Source organism: Mytilus edulis, chromosome 4 (assembly GCF_963676685.1).
Source record: "Mytilus edulis chromosome 4, xbMytEdul2.2, whole genome shotgun sequence".
NCBI classification, from domain to species: domain Eukaryota; kingdom Metazoa; phylum Mollusca; class Bivalvia; order Mytilida; family Mytilidae; genus Mytilus; species Mytilus edulis.
The window spans coordinates 16,963,617-16,981,938 of record NC_092347.1 but is presented as its reverse complement, the minus strand read 5'-3'; the positions used below and the strand labels follow the sequence as shown (position 1 = coordinate 16,981,938).

The 18,322-nt window shown below is 33.2% G+C and overlaps 1 protein-coding gene across 1 annotated transcript in view; it reads right to left on the bottom strand.

Annotated features, from left to right (window-relative positions):
• Nucleotides 1–6,425: 6,425 nt before the first annotated feature.
• Nucleotides 6,426–18,322, bottom strand: part of LOC139521723 (protein mono-ADP-ribosyltransferase PARP14-like) — a 107,277-nt gene continuing 95,380 nt past the window's right edge. The window contains exons 7-8 of the mRNA XM_071315285.1: nt 7,811–7,991; nt 6,426–6,741 (exon numbers count right to left, since the gene is read on the bottom strand). Coding sequence (XP_071171386.1) covers nt 6,449–6,741; nt 7,811–7,991 — 474 coding nt within the window. The 3' untranslated portion in view covers nt 6,426–6,448. The remainder of the gene's footprint in view (nt 6,742–7,810; nt 7,992–18,322) is intronic.

Here is an 18,322-nt window from a genome sequence, read left to right as displayed (position 1 = left end):
CAAATGTGTTTTCATGCTTTTTATTAATATCATAGTATCAAGTTTTAAATTATTTTCTTATGAACATCTTCAAAATTTTATTTTTGATTGAACTGTATTTTTAATGCTTGATATTGTCATGATTGTGATAAAATGAGTTTAAATTATTATTACGATTTTTTATCCTCTACTAATCATGTTAATGAACAGTTCTATTCAGTGCCGGCTAAATAGCAAATTTGCTATTTTGCCGGTGCTGGTCAAATAGCCAATTTGCTATTTTGCCGGTGCCGGTGAAATAGCCACTACCTTTATTGTTTTATCTATTAAATTAAGACCTACATAGCTACATAATACAATTAATTATCAGGTTGCTAACACAATCATATATTATTTAAATTGTAATTTTTGTATTATACATTAAATGCCATAGTTACACACCATATTTTGAACTTTATCAAACTTTTCGAAAATTATCGAGAATTCATTTTTACCTGTGACGTCATTTTGTAGTGTATCGTTATTCTGTTGTAAGTTACCACTTCGAGGTTGACATAAACACCAATTATAAATTATGGTCATTTTTTAAAGGAGTAGGCCCAGTAAGACCTTTTTTTGGCCCCAGAATATAGCAGCTTTAGAAAATTGTGAAAATGTAATCTTTAAGCTATATTTTGGAAAGTAAAATGCTTCTGCTATATAAATATGATCTGTTTTTGACAATACAATACACAAATATCGCGACCAGCATCATAAAGTCATGCTAAATTACTGAAATCTCCTAATTGCATTTTGGTTAATTTTTAGACTGTTTCCGTCTAAAAAGAAAGTGGCCGCATTCGTGTTCATTCATAATATTGAAATATAAGTTGTATTTGATGATAATACAAAACATATATAAAGGTTGAGGATGAACACGGATGCGGCCACTTTCATTTTTGACAAAAACCATCTGAAAAGTGACGGTTTTTTGCATATTTGATAGATGTTTCACATTTAAGCTTGAATTAGAGTGTTTTGATGACTAAATCAGTTACAATCTTTCACATAAACTAATTGAATCAATTGAAATAGACACTTAGTGGTTAAAAAGTGTCCAAAAACTTTCGTTTGATGAACCTGAAATGTCAGGTCAAAATCGGCCCTAACCTTTCTCCTTTACTGTTTGCAAAAGTAAGAATTATTTTTAATACTAAGGATTTTCTTATCACAGACATAACTAACCTAAGGCGTATTTGGCACCACTTTTTAGAATTTTTGTTGTCTAATGATCTTCAACTTTGTAATTGTTTGGCTTTCTTTATTATTTTGATCTGAGCGTCACTGGTGAGTTTATGTAGACGAAACGCACGTATGGTATATTCAATTATAAGCCTGGTACCTTGGCATGTCGAAATCGCTTATTGTAATGTTTATTTGTGTATTTCTTTGTCCTGAATGTTGTTGCATATATTTTCTTGAATGAGGTGTTCTTTAGGACTAATATTGACGTTAGTTACGCTAAGTCGTCCCTGGGTGTATTTTCGTTGTTTTCCTCCTAGGAGATGTTATATCTAGACATGGACACTTTTTATTTAAAAAGTTTTGAAACAGTTTATGATTCTTTAAACATCAAATATTTACACATAAATCTTTAAAAACGCAATAATATCTTGAAGGTGAAGATTTTATATACAAGCACAAGTAAAACATGGCGACAAATAAAACTGCCAAACGTAAACTGTGTCAGGAATGTACGATCTAAAATGCACTAAAACGTATGTTGTTTATGTGAAGTTCATATTTTTATAAACTATGGTAGTACCGTGCAGGTTAACCTCCTACTCGTAGTATTTCCACACCATGAATTAAAGAATATAATTAATGCATGCGTTTCCCTGTGCTGAGTATTGCACAAGTATCAAAATTGTATATTATTGTTAAAATCGGTTTCGTAATATATACATGATAAATGATTCTATAAAATCGATAAAGATCAATTCATTTGGCGTATAGGACTACTTTATAATAATACATTTTTTACTTCGTTTTTACTTAGAAAACTTTGATGTGCCTAAGACCGTATAAAATTCCATTAAAATGTACACAAGTTGACACAGAAAAAAATGTTCATTTTAAATTTCACAATAGGTCTCAATAATATAATTCACAAGCAGAAATATTTTAGTTGCAATGATTATTTGGACATTCCATTTATACATTCAAAATATTAACATTTCAAAATTAAGGGAAAATTCCTAGAAGCATATTCTAAAAAAAATAAAACAACTGACTTTCTGCAAAGGATAATTATTCTAATGGATTTAAATAATGTTAGGTTTTTAAAAAGAGAACCAAAAGATACATAATAATCAATCGCATATATGTCGAAAATAAATTGACACTGTCTTGACATAAAAACGTGAGGCTCGCAAGAGCCTGTGTCGCTCATACCTCTTCCTAGGTTTTAAAAATCATAATAAAAAAAGATAAAAACCATAATTGATACTAAAATAATGATTGAGGCCAAATATTGCATTCCATTCTGTGTTTTTCTTAAATAAGACATTTGCATGTATTTCTCATAGGGTCCTATGTAAAAATAAATCCCCTGCTAGTGGCCATCTTGGATGATTGATCGGCTGCAAAGTAACAAAACTTTATCAGCAGCTCATAAGAAACATTCATGCTGTGTTTGGTTTCATTCCATTAAGTCAGTCTCTAGAAGAAAATCAAAATGTAAAAAGTTAACGACGATGACCGACGACGGACGCCAAGTGATGAGAATAGCTCACTTGGACCTAAGGGCAAAGGAAAAGCATCATCATAAAGAACTTAAATTTCTGAGCTCGTCATGGCTTTGTTTATTTGGATATCTCCAAACTAGGGAAAAAAGGTTGTGATTTCACAACTACTGCGTACAGTTATTGTAACGCAGCTTTTTTGCAACACACCATTTGGTGATACATGGACAACAATAATACCATTAGGAATAATTAATAGAAACAGAAACCTCACAGTCAATTCTTGACTTAATCAAGAAAAGGAACAAATTAAAAATAATGTATACATGTATATATATATTTATAATATTATAGTACTACTTATATACATATATAAGTCTGAAAATTACAGCAGAATAGTCTACGATTGTCAGTGCACGCCGACACAACATGCAAATCCATTAGTATACTCGGGTATGACTAAGACCGTATAAAATGTCATTAAAATGTACACAAGTTGACACAGAAAAAAATATTCACAATAGGTCTCAATAATATAATTCACACGCATTTAAAAGCAAACTAAATATTACTAGTATGTTATATACATATACATTTTCATGGATCTAGAATCTGTCGATACCCTTATCTTGGCATTGCACAAGGTCATGTTTTTCTCTGGCTGTTTATGACGTCTTTACACTAAATCCATTGTATGTTGGATGTGTACGGATTAATTGCTTAGTCTTAGAGGCATGATTTTTTTATTAGTTGTTTATGGCTTTGAACTAACTGTCAGATAACAGCGAGTACTCTCAGATCTGTTCATTGTGTCTTTTTGTGTCGGGATGTATAAGTACCCGGCCACGTCCACTTTTATTTTTTGTCTATCTGATGAGTTTTAAAAGCCTTTTTCAACTGATTTTTATAGTTCGTTCTTATGTTGTACTGTTATACCACTGTTCCAGGTTAGGGGGAGGGTTGGGATCCCGCTAACGTGATTAACCCCGCCACATCTTTATGTATGTGCCTGTCCCAAGTCAGGAGCCTGTAATTCAGTGGTTGTCGTTTGTTTATGTGTTACGTATTTGTTTTTCGTTCATTTTTTTTTTACATAAATAAGGCCGTTAGTTTTCTCGTTTGAATTGTTTTACATCGTCATATCGGGGCATTTTATAGCTGACTATATGCGGTATGGGCTTTGCTCATTGTTGAAGGCCGTACGGTGACCTATAATTGTTAATGTTTGTGTCATTTTGGTCTTTTGTGGATAGTTGTCTTATTGGCAGTCATACCACATCTTCTTTTTTATATGGCATGGTCAACAGAATCGTAATATCTTTCTAAATTATGTAAATAGTGCATTACAGTGCAAACAAGGTTATGAGGTACCTTTCTTACAATTTTAACACATTTATATTTCACTTTATTGAAATTTTCAAACCACGACCTCTTTCACCTTTTTTAAAGGCAAACAAAAAAAAATTCAATTAAGCCAGTTTATGTATATATAGATTCATCTATCAAATTAAGGTCAATTTCCTCTGGTAATATAATGGATTAAAATAGGCATACAAGTCCCACATTTGGTAAAAGGTTACATTTGGAGAGGCATTGTAGGGATATGATTCCCAAATGGGAGGACTGTTAGCAAATATCTTTGGCATAACAATAGTACCCAAGTGATAATTACTTAAATGATTTTAAAGTGAAAAATTTGGCCACTTAAATGTGGACATAATTTCATCTAGCTGTAAACTGTAGAAAGGAAATGTTTGAAAAAAGTAATATCTTGATTACTGTACACAAAAAAATCACAGCAAACAAAAGAATAAGCACCACAAACCTTAGTAAAATCAAGGAGTGATTACAGGTGTTCAGCATATTATTAAATATTTGGAACAATTTCAAACCATACCTGTCTATTTTCTCTGTAAAGGTTATGATAAAACATTCACTGAAAAACATGAAATTTAAAAACACTGCACAACTCTTAAAGATTTAGAACCTATGACTCATACATGTTTTAATAACCTTTTGTATTATTGACAACACAAAAACAGAAAATGTCCGTCAATAAACTCTAACTGAAGCAAAAGCAAAAGTGTGTCTTGCTTATATATATATATGAGACAATATCTGAAAAAGTCTAATTTCCATGTCCCGCACTTCACCATCAATTATTTTTTTATTCAACCATCTTTTTTGAAAATTTTAAGTTTTAGTATAAACTAAATTATATAATGCACCATGGCCTGCCAATTAAACACTCATTCTTATATTTCTTCCAATAAAATATTGTAATTTAAATGTTCAACCCCCCCTAAAATCATGTTGTCCCCTGTGTTTTTTTGAAAACTAAATCATTCAAATAATATCCAAATTAATTAAACAGGCGTCCGATTCTCACATATATGATATATTATTTAATAAACTTGCCCCTAATTTGTCCTTTTATATTATAACTATAGCATGTAATAAAATTTTGCAAATTTTAAGAGAAAAAAAATTTGTCCCCAGGGGTGATTTCCCTCCTGTTACCACTGGTTTTTTTTTACCTGTGGAACCGTTTACAAGACCAAGAGTTATTTTCCCATTATGTATTGTGAAGAGCATCATTCCCTGAATGTATTAGTACAAAGAAATAGTTGGAAAGACGGCCAGGTTTGAAAATTCAAGCCCATCCAAGGTAAGAATTTATAGAAAAATACTTATTGGTGTTCTATCCTGTTATAGCCTTTTTTTACACTTTCTGAGAATATTTTTAAGTGTGCACCACAACATTAAGTGTGTTTTTATATCATCTTTTTAAAAGTTATATGTCACAGGAAATACACTTACATTTAATGTGATAAAAAGGACAAAAACTATCGCGTAATTCCTTTCTGTTACGTTCTGTCATGTTACCTGATCAAAAGTAACAGCATAACCATCATCAGTAACAGGAAGGATGTTCAAGACAATTTCACTGAAGAATCGAACAGTTAATCTACTATATGCCAACCATTTCATTTAATATAAGTTATCACCCCCATATCAAATAAATTTCAAAATAATATACAGTTTATTGAATAAAAAAATAGGTTTTTTGCTTTTGATAACAGCAGAGAACATTGTGCAATTCTAGTATAGTAGATAGTAACAGAAAGGAATTTATTTTAGAATTTTTCATTACCTGGGCAGATTTTTCATCTTGCAAATACAGTTTCAAAGGATAAATGACATTGTTTGCTGTTATCTTCCAATTGTGACCAATCTAAAATGATTTATTTTTCTTAAACTTTAAAATAAAGCAGAAAAATCCTTTCTGTTACCAACTCTGTCCTGTTACCGTTGTCCTGTTACTCAAGATTCTTTCATGTTACCGACATATCTGACTATATTTAAGTATATTTCTAAACCTTTTGTATTGCAAATGCTAAAATCAATAATTGGCATTTGATAAACTATTGCAGGATATACTAGTAAACCACAAATAGTGTCTTAAACTTATTCCTTATTCCCATTAGAAACTTTTTAAAATTGATTCACTTTGGTAACAGGAAAGAACTGGATTTTTTTTGTACCATTTTTTAAATTGCCAATGTTTCCTTATTAAACAAGTATTTGAATTACAGACAACAGTTCCTAGATCCCCAATGTGTGTTCTTCGATTTGTGCTATTAAAATACCGGGTCTAAAGAATTTTTTTTGGTTTTTTCTTATTGCCAAAAACTAGACTTTTTCAGATATTGTCTCATATAAATCACTGGTTACATATAGAATAACTAATACTTGAATCTAATGCAGTATTGTGGATAGGCTTGTTCATCATGAAAGATAACATATTCTACTGTAGGATTATAATTGGCATCTGTAGCAGAGTCATAGTTCAGCATTGTTCCATCTTTTCTGACAGGAAGAAATCTCATTCCTCTTTGTCCTGGACAAGATACACCTGTCAACACTTTACACATAAACATATGGTATTCACCACTTGCAGAGGGCTTTGATAACCATCTTCTGGCAGAATATGATGCATCAGCCGAAAAATATATACCCTCACCCCAGTATGCGTCCTCTGAAAAAGAAAACAGTTTATAAGTAAGACTGAGAAAACTTGGGTGAATGTTTATATTTTCGCACATTTCTGATGTAACTGATTTCACTTCAAATCATTAAGTCTGAAAGAACTTTTAAATTCTTTTTTTTTTTAGAATGTTTTAGTTACGGTTCTTAAAAGTTATAGGCTGTGTCGCTCACCTAGGTCTATGTACATTTTTTACAACACATTTATTCTTATTTCGGTAGTTAAAACATGAAAATGTCCGTTGTTAAAAGTTGAAATGAAAATGTAATGCAATATTAAAGGTGCATTAGACCAGTGATGGCTAAAACTAGGTGGCTGTTAATTTCAATGTTAAGGTAGTTTTACTGTATTTAGACATATAACATATACATATTATATGGATTGTTCAGGGGCAATGTTAAACAGACACATGTGTTGCCCTCCTTAAAGAAAAAAAGCCGTTTGTTTCCTTGACCCTTGGTCAATGAAGCACATGCTGAAATAATATTATGCTATGTATTCCCGTCAATTTTCATCTTCTGTAACCTTGACTTGTGGTTTAAAAATCGATAGGCTTTTCCTCTTTCTTATAGCTAACATCTTCATAAGTTTCATGGGATTTTCTATAAAAATTTTGATTTATTTGCCACAAAGTCCTCTTTTTCTATTAAATGCAATGGAACAGTAAAAAATAATGCTTTGCATCAAGTTTCCCCTTGGAATATGTACAAAATGGCCTATTTCTATTATTCATAATATCTGTAGTTTTGATACAATTGAAGTTTGAAAAGTTCGTACAAAAACGGCTACAGAAGGGTACATAAACCTTAATACCTAATTGTATATACATGGTGAACTATCTTCACTCATTAAATGACCTTTTATTGTTATATGGGTATGATTAAATCACAAAAATACTGAACACCGAGGAAAATTCAAAATGGAAAGAAACTATAATCAAATGGCAAAATCAAATGATAAAACACATCAAATGAATGGACAGCAACTGTCACATTCCTAAATTGGTACAGGCATTTTCAAATGTAGAAAATGGATGGTTAGGAAAATGAAAACTACTTACTGCTTTTGTCCTGACAATAACTCCTGTTGAATCCATATACATTGATGCTGAAAATAGCTTCGTTTGGTGGACTATGCCACAATTCCTTCTCATTGTTTGTGCCTGGTGGGTTTTGTTTATCCATTAGAGCTTTCTTTGCTGCATACATATGGTATAAACTTAAATTTTGAACTCGCTCTATCTGTCAATATAATGTTATTATTGAATTATTGAACCATGCATATATACTGAAGTAAGCTCTCTATGCACATATTTTTACATTTATAATGAACCAATAAAATATAACCAACAAAATTAGCCATTCTGTGATTGTTGATCAAACATTTTAACTGCTGCATTTTGGTCAATTTACAGATCTCGACCTTGATAAACGATTGAGATTATATATAATCAGTAGGACAAACTAGTGAATTTTATTTGATCATTTTTCAATTTTCAATTATTTATTTTTCTTCAATTTGTTGTCAACTGATTAAAATACAGCACACTTTCTAAACAACACATTTTTTTATGAAAACTTTTATTGTATAACATACTGAATCTAAACATAATTATCTAAGTTATATACCATAATATAACAATATATAAAAAATTCTTGAACTTTAAATGTTACATTATGGGTCTTCTTATGGCTACTCATATATCGAAAAATGTAACCTTTAATTGTTTTAAACATAATAAAAAAAATTTAGAAATGCCTAATGGTCAAAATTATGTAAATACGTGTACAACTAGAGGCTCCAAGGAGCCTGTGTCGCTCACGTTGGTCTATGTACATATTAAAGAAGGAACACAGATGGATTTTGTTCAGGGTGATGTGTTTGTAGATCTTACTTTACTGAGCATTCTTGCTGCTTACAATTATCTATATCTATAATAAATAAAATTTGGCTACATATTAACAAGCACCTGATTAGTAAAGGAGCATTTATGCTATGTTTGGTTTCATTCAATTCAGTGGTTCTCTAGAAGAAGACTTTTGTATGCATTTCCCATAGGGTCCTATGTTAAACTAAGCTAAGCCCCTCACTGGTGGCCATCTTGGATGATGGATCGGCTACAAAGTAACAATTCTTGGTCGGCATCACATCAGGAACACTCATGCTATGTTTGGTTTCATTCCATTATTGGTTCTCTAAAAGAAGACTTTTGTATGCATTTCCCGTAGGGTCCTAACTTAAACCAAGTCGTCCCATTGGCAGCCATCTTGGATGATGGATCGGCTACAAAGTTACAACACTTGAACAGCACCTCATAAGGAACATTCATACTATGTTTGGTACCATTCCATTCAGAGGTTCTCTAAAAGAAGTCCTTTGTATGCATTTCCTGTAGGGTCCTATGTTAAACTAAGTCCCCTGCTGGCGGCCATCTTGGATGATTGATTGGCTACAAAGTAACAATGTTTGGTCAACAACTCATAAGGAAATTCATGGTCTGTTTGGTTTCATTCCATGCAGTGGTTTTCGAAAAGAAGTCACGTGTATGCATTTCTCATAGGGTCCTATGTTAAACTAAGTCCCCTGCTGGCGACCATCTTGGATGATGGATCAGCTACAAAGTAAAAAGTTTACGCCGACGACAACGTACTACAGACGCCAAGTGATGAGAAAAGCTCACTTGACCCTTCGGGCCAGGTGAGCTAAAAATAAATTAATAAATAGACTGTGTTATGTATAATCTATAATTTAATAAATCTAATTTACTTTTATAGCATTCTAATATAAACATTGATGCCAAATGAATGGGTACTTTGATTTGTAAGTTCTTGGAAAAATGTGAGAACAATTTTATACATGAATCTATGTTTGGTTTCATTCAATTCAGTGGTTCTCTAGAAGAAGACTTTTGTATGCATTTCCCATAGGGTCCTATGTTAAACTAAGCTAAGCCCCTCACTGGTGGCCATCTTGGATGATGGATCGGCTACAAAGTAACAATTCTTGGTCAGCATCACATCAGGAACACTCATGCTATGTTTGGTTTCATTCCATTCATTGGTTCTCTAAAAGAAGACTTTTGTATGCATTTCCCGTAGGGTCCTAACTTAAACCAAGTCGTCCCATTGGCAGCCATCTTGGATGATGGATCGGCTACAAAGTTACAACACTTGAACAGCACCTCATAAGGAACATTCATACTATGTTTGGTACCATTCCATTCAGAGGTTCTCTAAAAGAAGTCCTTTGTATGCATTTCCTGTAGGGTCCTATGTTAAACTAAGTCCCCCGCTGGCGGCCATCTTGGATGATTGATTGGCTACAAAGTAACAATGTTTGGTCAACAACTCATAAGGAAATTCATGGTCTGTTTGGTTTCATTCCATGCAGTGGTTTTCGAAAAGAAGTCACGTGTATGCATTTCTCATAGGGTCCTATGTTAAACTAAGTCCCCTGCTGGCGACCATCTTGGATGATGGATCAGCTACAAAGTAAAAAGTTTACGCCGACGACAACGTACTACAGACGCCAAGTGATGAGAAAAGCTCACTTGGCCCTTCGGGCCAGGTGAGCTAAAAATAAATTAATAAATAGACTGTGTTATGTATAATCTATAATTTAATAAATCTAATTTACTTTTATAGCATTCTAATATAAACATTGATGCCAAATGAATGGGTACTTTGATTTGTAAGTTCTTGGAAAAATGTGAGAACAATTTTATACATGAATCTCACGTATACGAGATACATATGAAAAGGAATATATATATAGCAAATTTACAGATCTAACATTGTTGGGTTGATGTTTAGACGAGTTGTATATATATCCATATACAAGTCCATGAGAGATGAATGTGAACATAAATTAAATGGAATAACATAATATCACAAAATATAACAAATTTCGGGAAGTTTTGGTTTGTACTCCAGTGTAAGTCTTATATTTGGGAATGAAATAATGGATTCACTAGTTAATTAAGGAATTACTTTTTGGTAAGATCTAACACCAGAGTGCACAATCGGAAGTTTAAAGGTAAAAAAAAGGTGACTTTGGCTACAAAAATTCACAAGAAAATGTTTTGAAATAGTATTTTATCGCAATGAATGAATTTTGATGAGTAAGTTGCGTAGCTCCATATACGCTGTCACGCCATGGCGTGCACATCGTGAGTTCTAAAAGAATGTTTTACACCGGAAAATAAAACAAACGAGTGTGAAATACAAATATAACATTTCCCGTAACCATGTTAAGTAGAATATCATAGTATACAGTATACTATAAGTTATAACTAGTCTTATCTTAATAACGTCACAATATTTCCGTATGTAAAATAAACCGTTGCCGGAATCGTTTTCTAATTTATTTGCGTGATTAATCTTCCGGTACTAAACTAAGCTGGTGCTCGACTGACTACTACACTTTGTTTACAAGCGGATTCCAGTTTAGTACTAAACTTAAATAAAAAGAAACGTAAACATACGGAAGCCGATAAGGGCCATTCAAAAAAAAAAAATGTCGTAATTACGACATCGCTATGTCGTAATTTCGACATAACATGTCGTTATAACGACATCGCTAAGTCGTAATTTCGACATATCATGTCGTAATAACGACATCACTATGTCGTTATAACGACATCGCTATGTCGTAATAACGACATCGCTATATATAAAAGAATATGTATTATAAGAGACTAAATGACACAGATATTAACAACTATACGTCATCATAATGCCCCCAATAATTTTAAAAGCCCCCGCATAGTAGGCTATAAAAGAGGGAGGAAATATACCAGAGGGAGAGTCCCCGAAATGCTGTGTTGCAGACAGTGTTATTATTCAATTATTAGCTCCCTTTGTAAAACTCCAAATTTCATATTTAATGCATTTTATTGTTAAATAATTTACATGAAGCTTAATAAGTATGCAACACTCAGAAACTTGTCCTTCCCCCCAAACGTGTCCGATTCCCCCAAACATGTCTGGTTGAAAACTGCGCCAAAGCGTGTCATTTGTATAAACGCCCAAACGTGTCCATTTCTCAACTAACCCCCAAACGTGTCCAATCCCCAAAACGTGTCCATATCAAGCGTTATTTGGTTATTGCTATTTCATTAACGTATATTAATTTTACCATTGCATTAAAAATATACATAAGCATGTTAGTACTTTTTCAAAACGGAAGAATTAAAATGGGTTAAAGTGGGGGAGTCATTTCGGCTATTTCGTGTGTAAATTGTACGCAAACATGTTGAGTTAAACTGTACAGTTAACGGGTTAAAGTGTTCCTTTCTCTGCGCTTTAAAACTTTAATGTTCTCTCTAATTATGCATGAATTACTGACAACTGGACAATTCGCCATCAACAGTCTAAAGTTAATTTATTCAGTGGAACTGAAAAAAACCCATAAAAACTTGTATGTTTTCTCTAATTTGGATGAAACACTTGCAACTGGACAATATGCAACCAGCAGTCTAGAGTTTATCTTAATAAAAGAACAGTAAAAACATTAAAACTTGTATGTCAAAATGTAAAAAAAAACCAAACAAACCAGGTAGCCTATGTTCTCTCTAAATAAAACTGCAAAAACATTAAAACGTGTATGTTCTCTCTAAATATGCATGACATACTTGCAATTGGACAATACCCGAATCAGTTTAAAGTTTATTTTAAAGTTAATGTGTACAGTACAACTGTAAAAACATTAAAACTTGCAAAACTATTGTGCTCTAAATATGCATAAATTACTTGCAACTGGACAATACATAATCAAGTCTAAAGTTTATTTATACAATACAAAATAAATTTGCATTTAAAACCGGCGTTGATCACTAGCATAACAGTCATATTCATGAAAAAAAGAATCTATAAAATTTATGCATGAAATATTTGCCACTGGACGTTATGTTTCTTATCGTGTGTCTTTAGTGATGGTGGAAACCTAAAATTTATTAAAAACCCGGATAACAAGTTTATAATTTGATGGGCTTTTGAAATACACACAAACTTTTGACAAAAATGAGAAAAAAATACTGGTAAAAAACCGCCATGCAATATTCTGCTAAATATAAAAGGCATCATCGGAGTTTATAAGTACAAAATAATTAATAAAGTTAACGATTAATTTAACTCCAAAACTAAGTGTATGTTCGCTCTTAACAAATATGAAATACTTGCAACTGGACAATAAACATCTACCGTCAAAGTTACTTAGTAATAGCAGATTAATGTTGCAATTATTATAATCATTAAAAACCTACATCGAACTAACTTAATCTGATAAATGACAACTTCATCACGTGTGTCTCCCACGTAGAATTGCCGTAAACGTTATCAACGATTTTATTTAAGAGATAAACGTAAAATCGCTAACAGACATGTAACGTTTTGGCGTTAAATATTGAACACGTTTTGGCGAATAACAATTATCGGACACGTTTGAGGGTTATGAAATCGGACACGTTTGGGGAATATTGTACATTTCGGACACGTTTAGGGAGAAAAGACACGTTTGGGAGAATCGGACACGTTTGGGGGGAAGGACACGTTTGGGAGTGTTACAAGTATATATTTGTTAATTGCATAGCTTTTGCTATTCGAATTCATTGGTTAAAGATATTTAATCATATTGTAAAGTTTAATATTTGCATCGTCGCAAAATCTTTGGATACCTTCTTTGAATACCTTCAGTGAGAAACTTATATATTTTATAAATAACAATTGAGGGTAATCATCATTCAATCAAACATTCAGTCACGTCTCAGTCATTACAGCTGAACGGACGTGCTGGGCCAGCTCTCCTTTACCCGCTATCTTCGATGAGGGTTTACAGTTAGATATCAACGACTTACTACTTAAGATGACAGAAACCAATCCATGCCGTACAGAGAGACGTAGTAGTTGGCGTACCCGCGTTAACATGCACTCCAAAAACCATTGTATCATGGGGAGTGTCATGCCGATTAACATCCGAGGGCTGTATCCTAGGCTGTTGGGTGATACGATCTTCATTTCACTGCCTCACGGCTTTGGTCCTGATAACGCTTCCTGTCATCTTTTGAACTACGTCCGAGATCATCTACCAGTACTCCATCATCGAGGCTAGCGGGCTGCCAAGCTGACCAAACTGGCCCTGAAAGCAGCCGTTAGTGAAGAAAAACAACAAAATAGTAAACAAAAGAAAAACAACTCACCAAAACCAAGATGGCGGCCTCCATTCGGCGTCCTTTGCTACCCGTTCCTGACCCACGGCACAAAATATTGAAATGCTCACCAATCGTCTTCGGGCACCGAGCCGACCGTGCGAGGGCTGAAAAGCCAGTCAAGGTCGTTAAACACTTCCATATATATTGAGGGTAATAAATTTTAGAGTGTTAAAAGGCTGGACAGACAGAATAGATAGATTATCCTATGTGAATATGCGAGCCTAAATGGCCAGCTAAGCATCCCATCTCCCTCAAAATAAGCGCATATTACATTGCTTCTTGTAATAAGGGTAAATTAAAGTATCAATTGCTCTAATGCTACTTTCAAACGTTGGGCACGATATTCCTACAACACGTTACACTTAAAAAATGCGACGTCGAAGAGGGTCTTTGACTTCGATTAATTTTTGCAAGTTTTATTCGGATTTTTATATTGTTGGTTGATTCTGGTTCTGTTCGTTTTGTGATGTCATTTTATCAAAAAATTACCTCGAGTTGTGGAAATCGATATAATAATGTTCACCCTTTAAGTTATTTCAACTTAAAATGCAGTACTGTCGCAAGTCATGTAGGAAGGAAAGATGGGACGGAAGTACATGTATACGGTTTTCATATTTTTTTTTATCATAGGATGTTTAACTTTCAAGTTGCATATCATCTGTCATTGTAAAATTTCTATATCTTAATTCATCCCCAATACAAATATATCTGACACTCTGCAAGTAAATCGAGCATTTTTACCTTGGTAAATTTCAATAGAGTTGTATTTCCCTGACACATAAGTTGTCGAAATACACCCCTTCAATTACTTGAACCTTGGCTTGAGAATTATTTCCCAAGTCATCTTCAGATATATACATTTTAAAATATAGTAATCTACTCCTGGGTCGTCCGCGAAAACGGCAAACAAAAATAAATTCCCGTTTTTTTTTTTAATTCGATGAAACGGTTTTCGTTGCTGTTTGGGATTCGTCTTTCAATTACCTTCATTTCATTCACAAGTTTATATTGACGAAAAGTTCCGGCTTCGCTAGTACAGGAATTACTTTCATCACGAAATAGCAGGACAAATCGCGAAGTAAAACATTCCATGAACTGGTATTAAGTGTTTTGATATTGGTGATTGCACCTAACTGAAGTGACGACTTTAAATAATCTATTTCGGAGTACTTCCGTAACATAAATTTCAATTTATTTTACAAAATGGGATTTTCCCCCCATTTCCAAATTCTTTTAAATAAATCGTTAAAAGCTATACAATTAATAAAAATTGCAAAATTTAACCTGTGTCGAACCTATTTCCCCGGGCGGAGTCTTTAGCAACATGCACTAGTTTTTTTTCGGCAGCAATCATTAACATCTTTCTCCAAATTGCATAACACGATTTGTTTTAATTTTCATAAACATTTAATTGAAACCTTAGCACATTTAACGTCGGAAATTAGCGTCTTTAGGATTTTAGACGTTTTCAGACATTTGGAAAAATTGGCTACCGTTTTGTAATGTATGGAAGCATTTTATTCCTTTAAGACCCAAATATGTAGTTAATAAGGAAAGAATCTTGGCATTTTTTACTCTTCGTATATCTAACTTTTGTTTTGATTAATTATACAAAAATACGCCTTAACTGCTTTGAAAAATGAAATATCAACTTGGACAAAATAGCTACCGTTTGAAAAACGACTGTGTAGAAAAGATTTTATTGAATCAGCAATATTTGAACTCACATGAGGCAAATATTTGTACTTTTGTAAGATATTATTATTGTCTTACTATTTTTATTCCTTTTCTACTGTAACATGCAGTCGAGTCAAATGAAATTTGGTAAAATAACGGCTTTAACGCCATAAAGAACCGACACATGTCGTTGTTCCTGACAAGAATCAAGGAGATCAGAGAATAAGAAATAGGATCACTATGTACATAAGAGTTAGAACAGTTTTTCATAAATGTAACGTTGGATGGGGACATCCGTTTTTTCACATAGCTTTCTTTTTTTAATCCTCAAATATACTAGATATTACTTAGGAGATGATCAAGAGCTGTAAAAACATAATTCAAAACATATATTGAATTTGTTTTAATATTGGTTCGTGTTTTCTAACATTTTTATTTTGTTTTGCGGATGAAATTTCGAAGATTCTGTTTTAAATCCTAGGGGTTGTAGGAACATCGCGCGTGCCCAACGTTTGTAAGTAGAATTAGAGCTATCAATACTTCAATACACCCTTATACCAAGAAGCCATGTAGTTTGCACTTATTTAAAGGGAGATAGAAAGCTTAGCTTGACTTGGTTGTACAATTTCATTCTTCCAACATGTGTGACTGCATAGCTATTCTACGACCGGTAACTTGTTAATTTAAACGACTTTGTTTGACTGTACAGACCTAGCACACAGGCCATGTTAATCTAATTTGGTATCTATAACATATATAAGTTTCTCACTGAAGGTATTCAAAGAAGGTCACCAAAGATTTTGCGACGATGCAAATATTAAACTTTACAATATAAATAAATATCTTTAACCAATGAATTCAAATAGCAAAAGCTATGCAATTAACAAATATATACTTATTAAGCTTCAGGTAAATTATTTAACAATAGAATACATTAAATATGAAATTTGGAGTTTTACCAAGGGAGCTAATAATTGAATAATAACACTGTCTGCCACACAGCATTTCGGGGACTCTCCCTCTGGTAGCTTTCTTCCCTCTTTTATAGCTGACCATGCGGGGGCTTTTATAATTATCGGGGACATTATGATGACGTATAATTGTTAATTTCTTTGTCATTTAGTCTCTTGCCAATCATAATACACATTCTTTTAAATAAAGCGATGTCGTTATTACAACATTGATATGTCGTTAAAACGACATAGTGATGTCGTTATTACGACATGATATGTCGAAATTACGACATAGCGATGTCGTTATAACGACATGTTATGTCGAAATAACGACATAGCAATGTCGTAATAACGACATGTTATGTCGAAATTACGACATGCTATGTCGTAATAACGACATAAATTTTTTTTTTTGAATGGCCCTTATCGGCTTCCGTATAAACATGAGCAGTTCAAAGCGTGACAAGCCTAAATGGCAAACTTTAGACAATTTTTTCACCAAAACGCCTTCTAACAGTACAAACAGTGATAGTCATGCAGAAGCACAGTCAGCAGCAAACAGTCGAGACTCTGAAACGTCAAAAATTGACGATGAACTAAGCTTAAGCGCCGCATCAGAGTTAGTGTCATTGCCAGTACAAAAAATCTAGGACCATCTTATCCAGATATTTCTTTGTTGAAAGATTCGACATCCTTAGGAAAAGATGAAAAGTTACAACTTTTGACCAACAAATGGAAAGATGTTCACACCTTCAAATTTCCGACAAGGTAAACTAACTCTACCACATTAAAAAAAATAATGCTAATCCCTGAACTAAGAAGACTGCAGGGGTAGTTAACTTAACCCATGTTTTTGTACAGATAAGAGTTAACTTGTAAATTTCGTACAATAATGTTGGCAAAACTGAAAGGCTACTTCATATTGTACTGTTTTGACACATACATGTCGAAATAAGGCGTCAACGCATCAAAAATAAAATAAAATAACCTTCCAAGACTTCACCAAATTCCGCAGTACTACCTCCAATGCAAGGAATAAAATAATTGGCCTCAAATTATCAATCAATTGATTCGAAATTTGTTTAAAGAAGTATATGTATATATGAATAATAGTATGACATGATTGGTAAACGTCAATGAGGAGTCGACATCAAAATAATCGAGGGGCTATGAGGTCACTGTGTTTTTTACGCAGATTAATTTCATACAGAAGCTCGTACCATTTGTATATATGTGCCCGAAATAAAGAACATATTACATCAATACAAAAGTCAGATACAGTAACAGTAACTAATTGATCCCGTCCGTCCGTCTGTCCACCACGTATTTAAGTGGTACCTGAAGTGTTTAATCAGTAACTCCAAGTGTATTGAACCACTATTATTACTACTGTTATTAAAATTAATTTATTTGCAATTTTGCGCCTGTTCCAAGGCGGGAGCCTCTAGTCAATGTTTGTCTACTCTTGCTTGTATTTTATGCTGTATTTTTTTTTAGTGTTTGGTTCCTTTTTTGCTGGACTACCACACGTCATTGTTTGAGGGTTTGCTGTGTCCGTATATGGATGCTAGAATTCTCACTAGTTCCTTTTCTCTTTTGTCGGAATTTTGTCTCTTATTGTAATTCCCCATTTCAAAAATGCACTTACTTGCTTTTCTATTTGCATTGTGTTTATATACATATAGAAAATTTGCATCTCCTAGCGTGGATAAGTATCTAGATTTTTGTCTTTGCT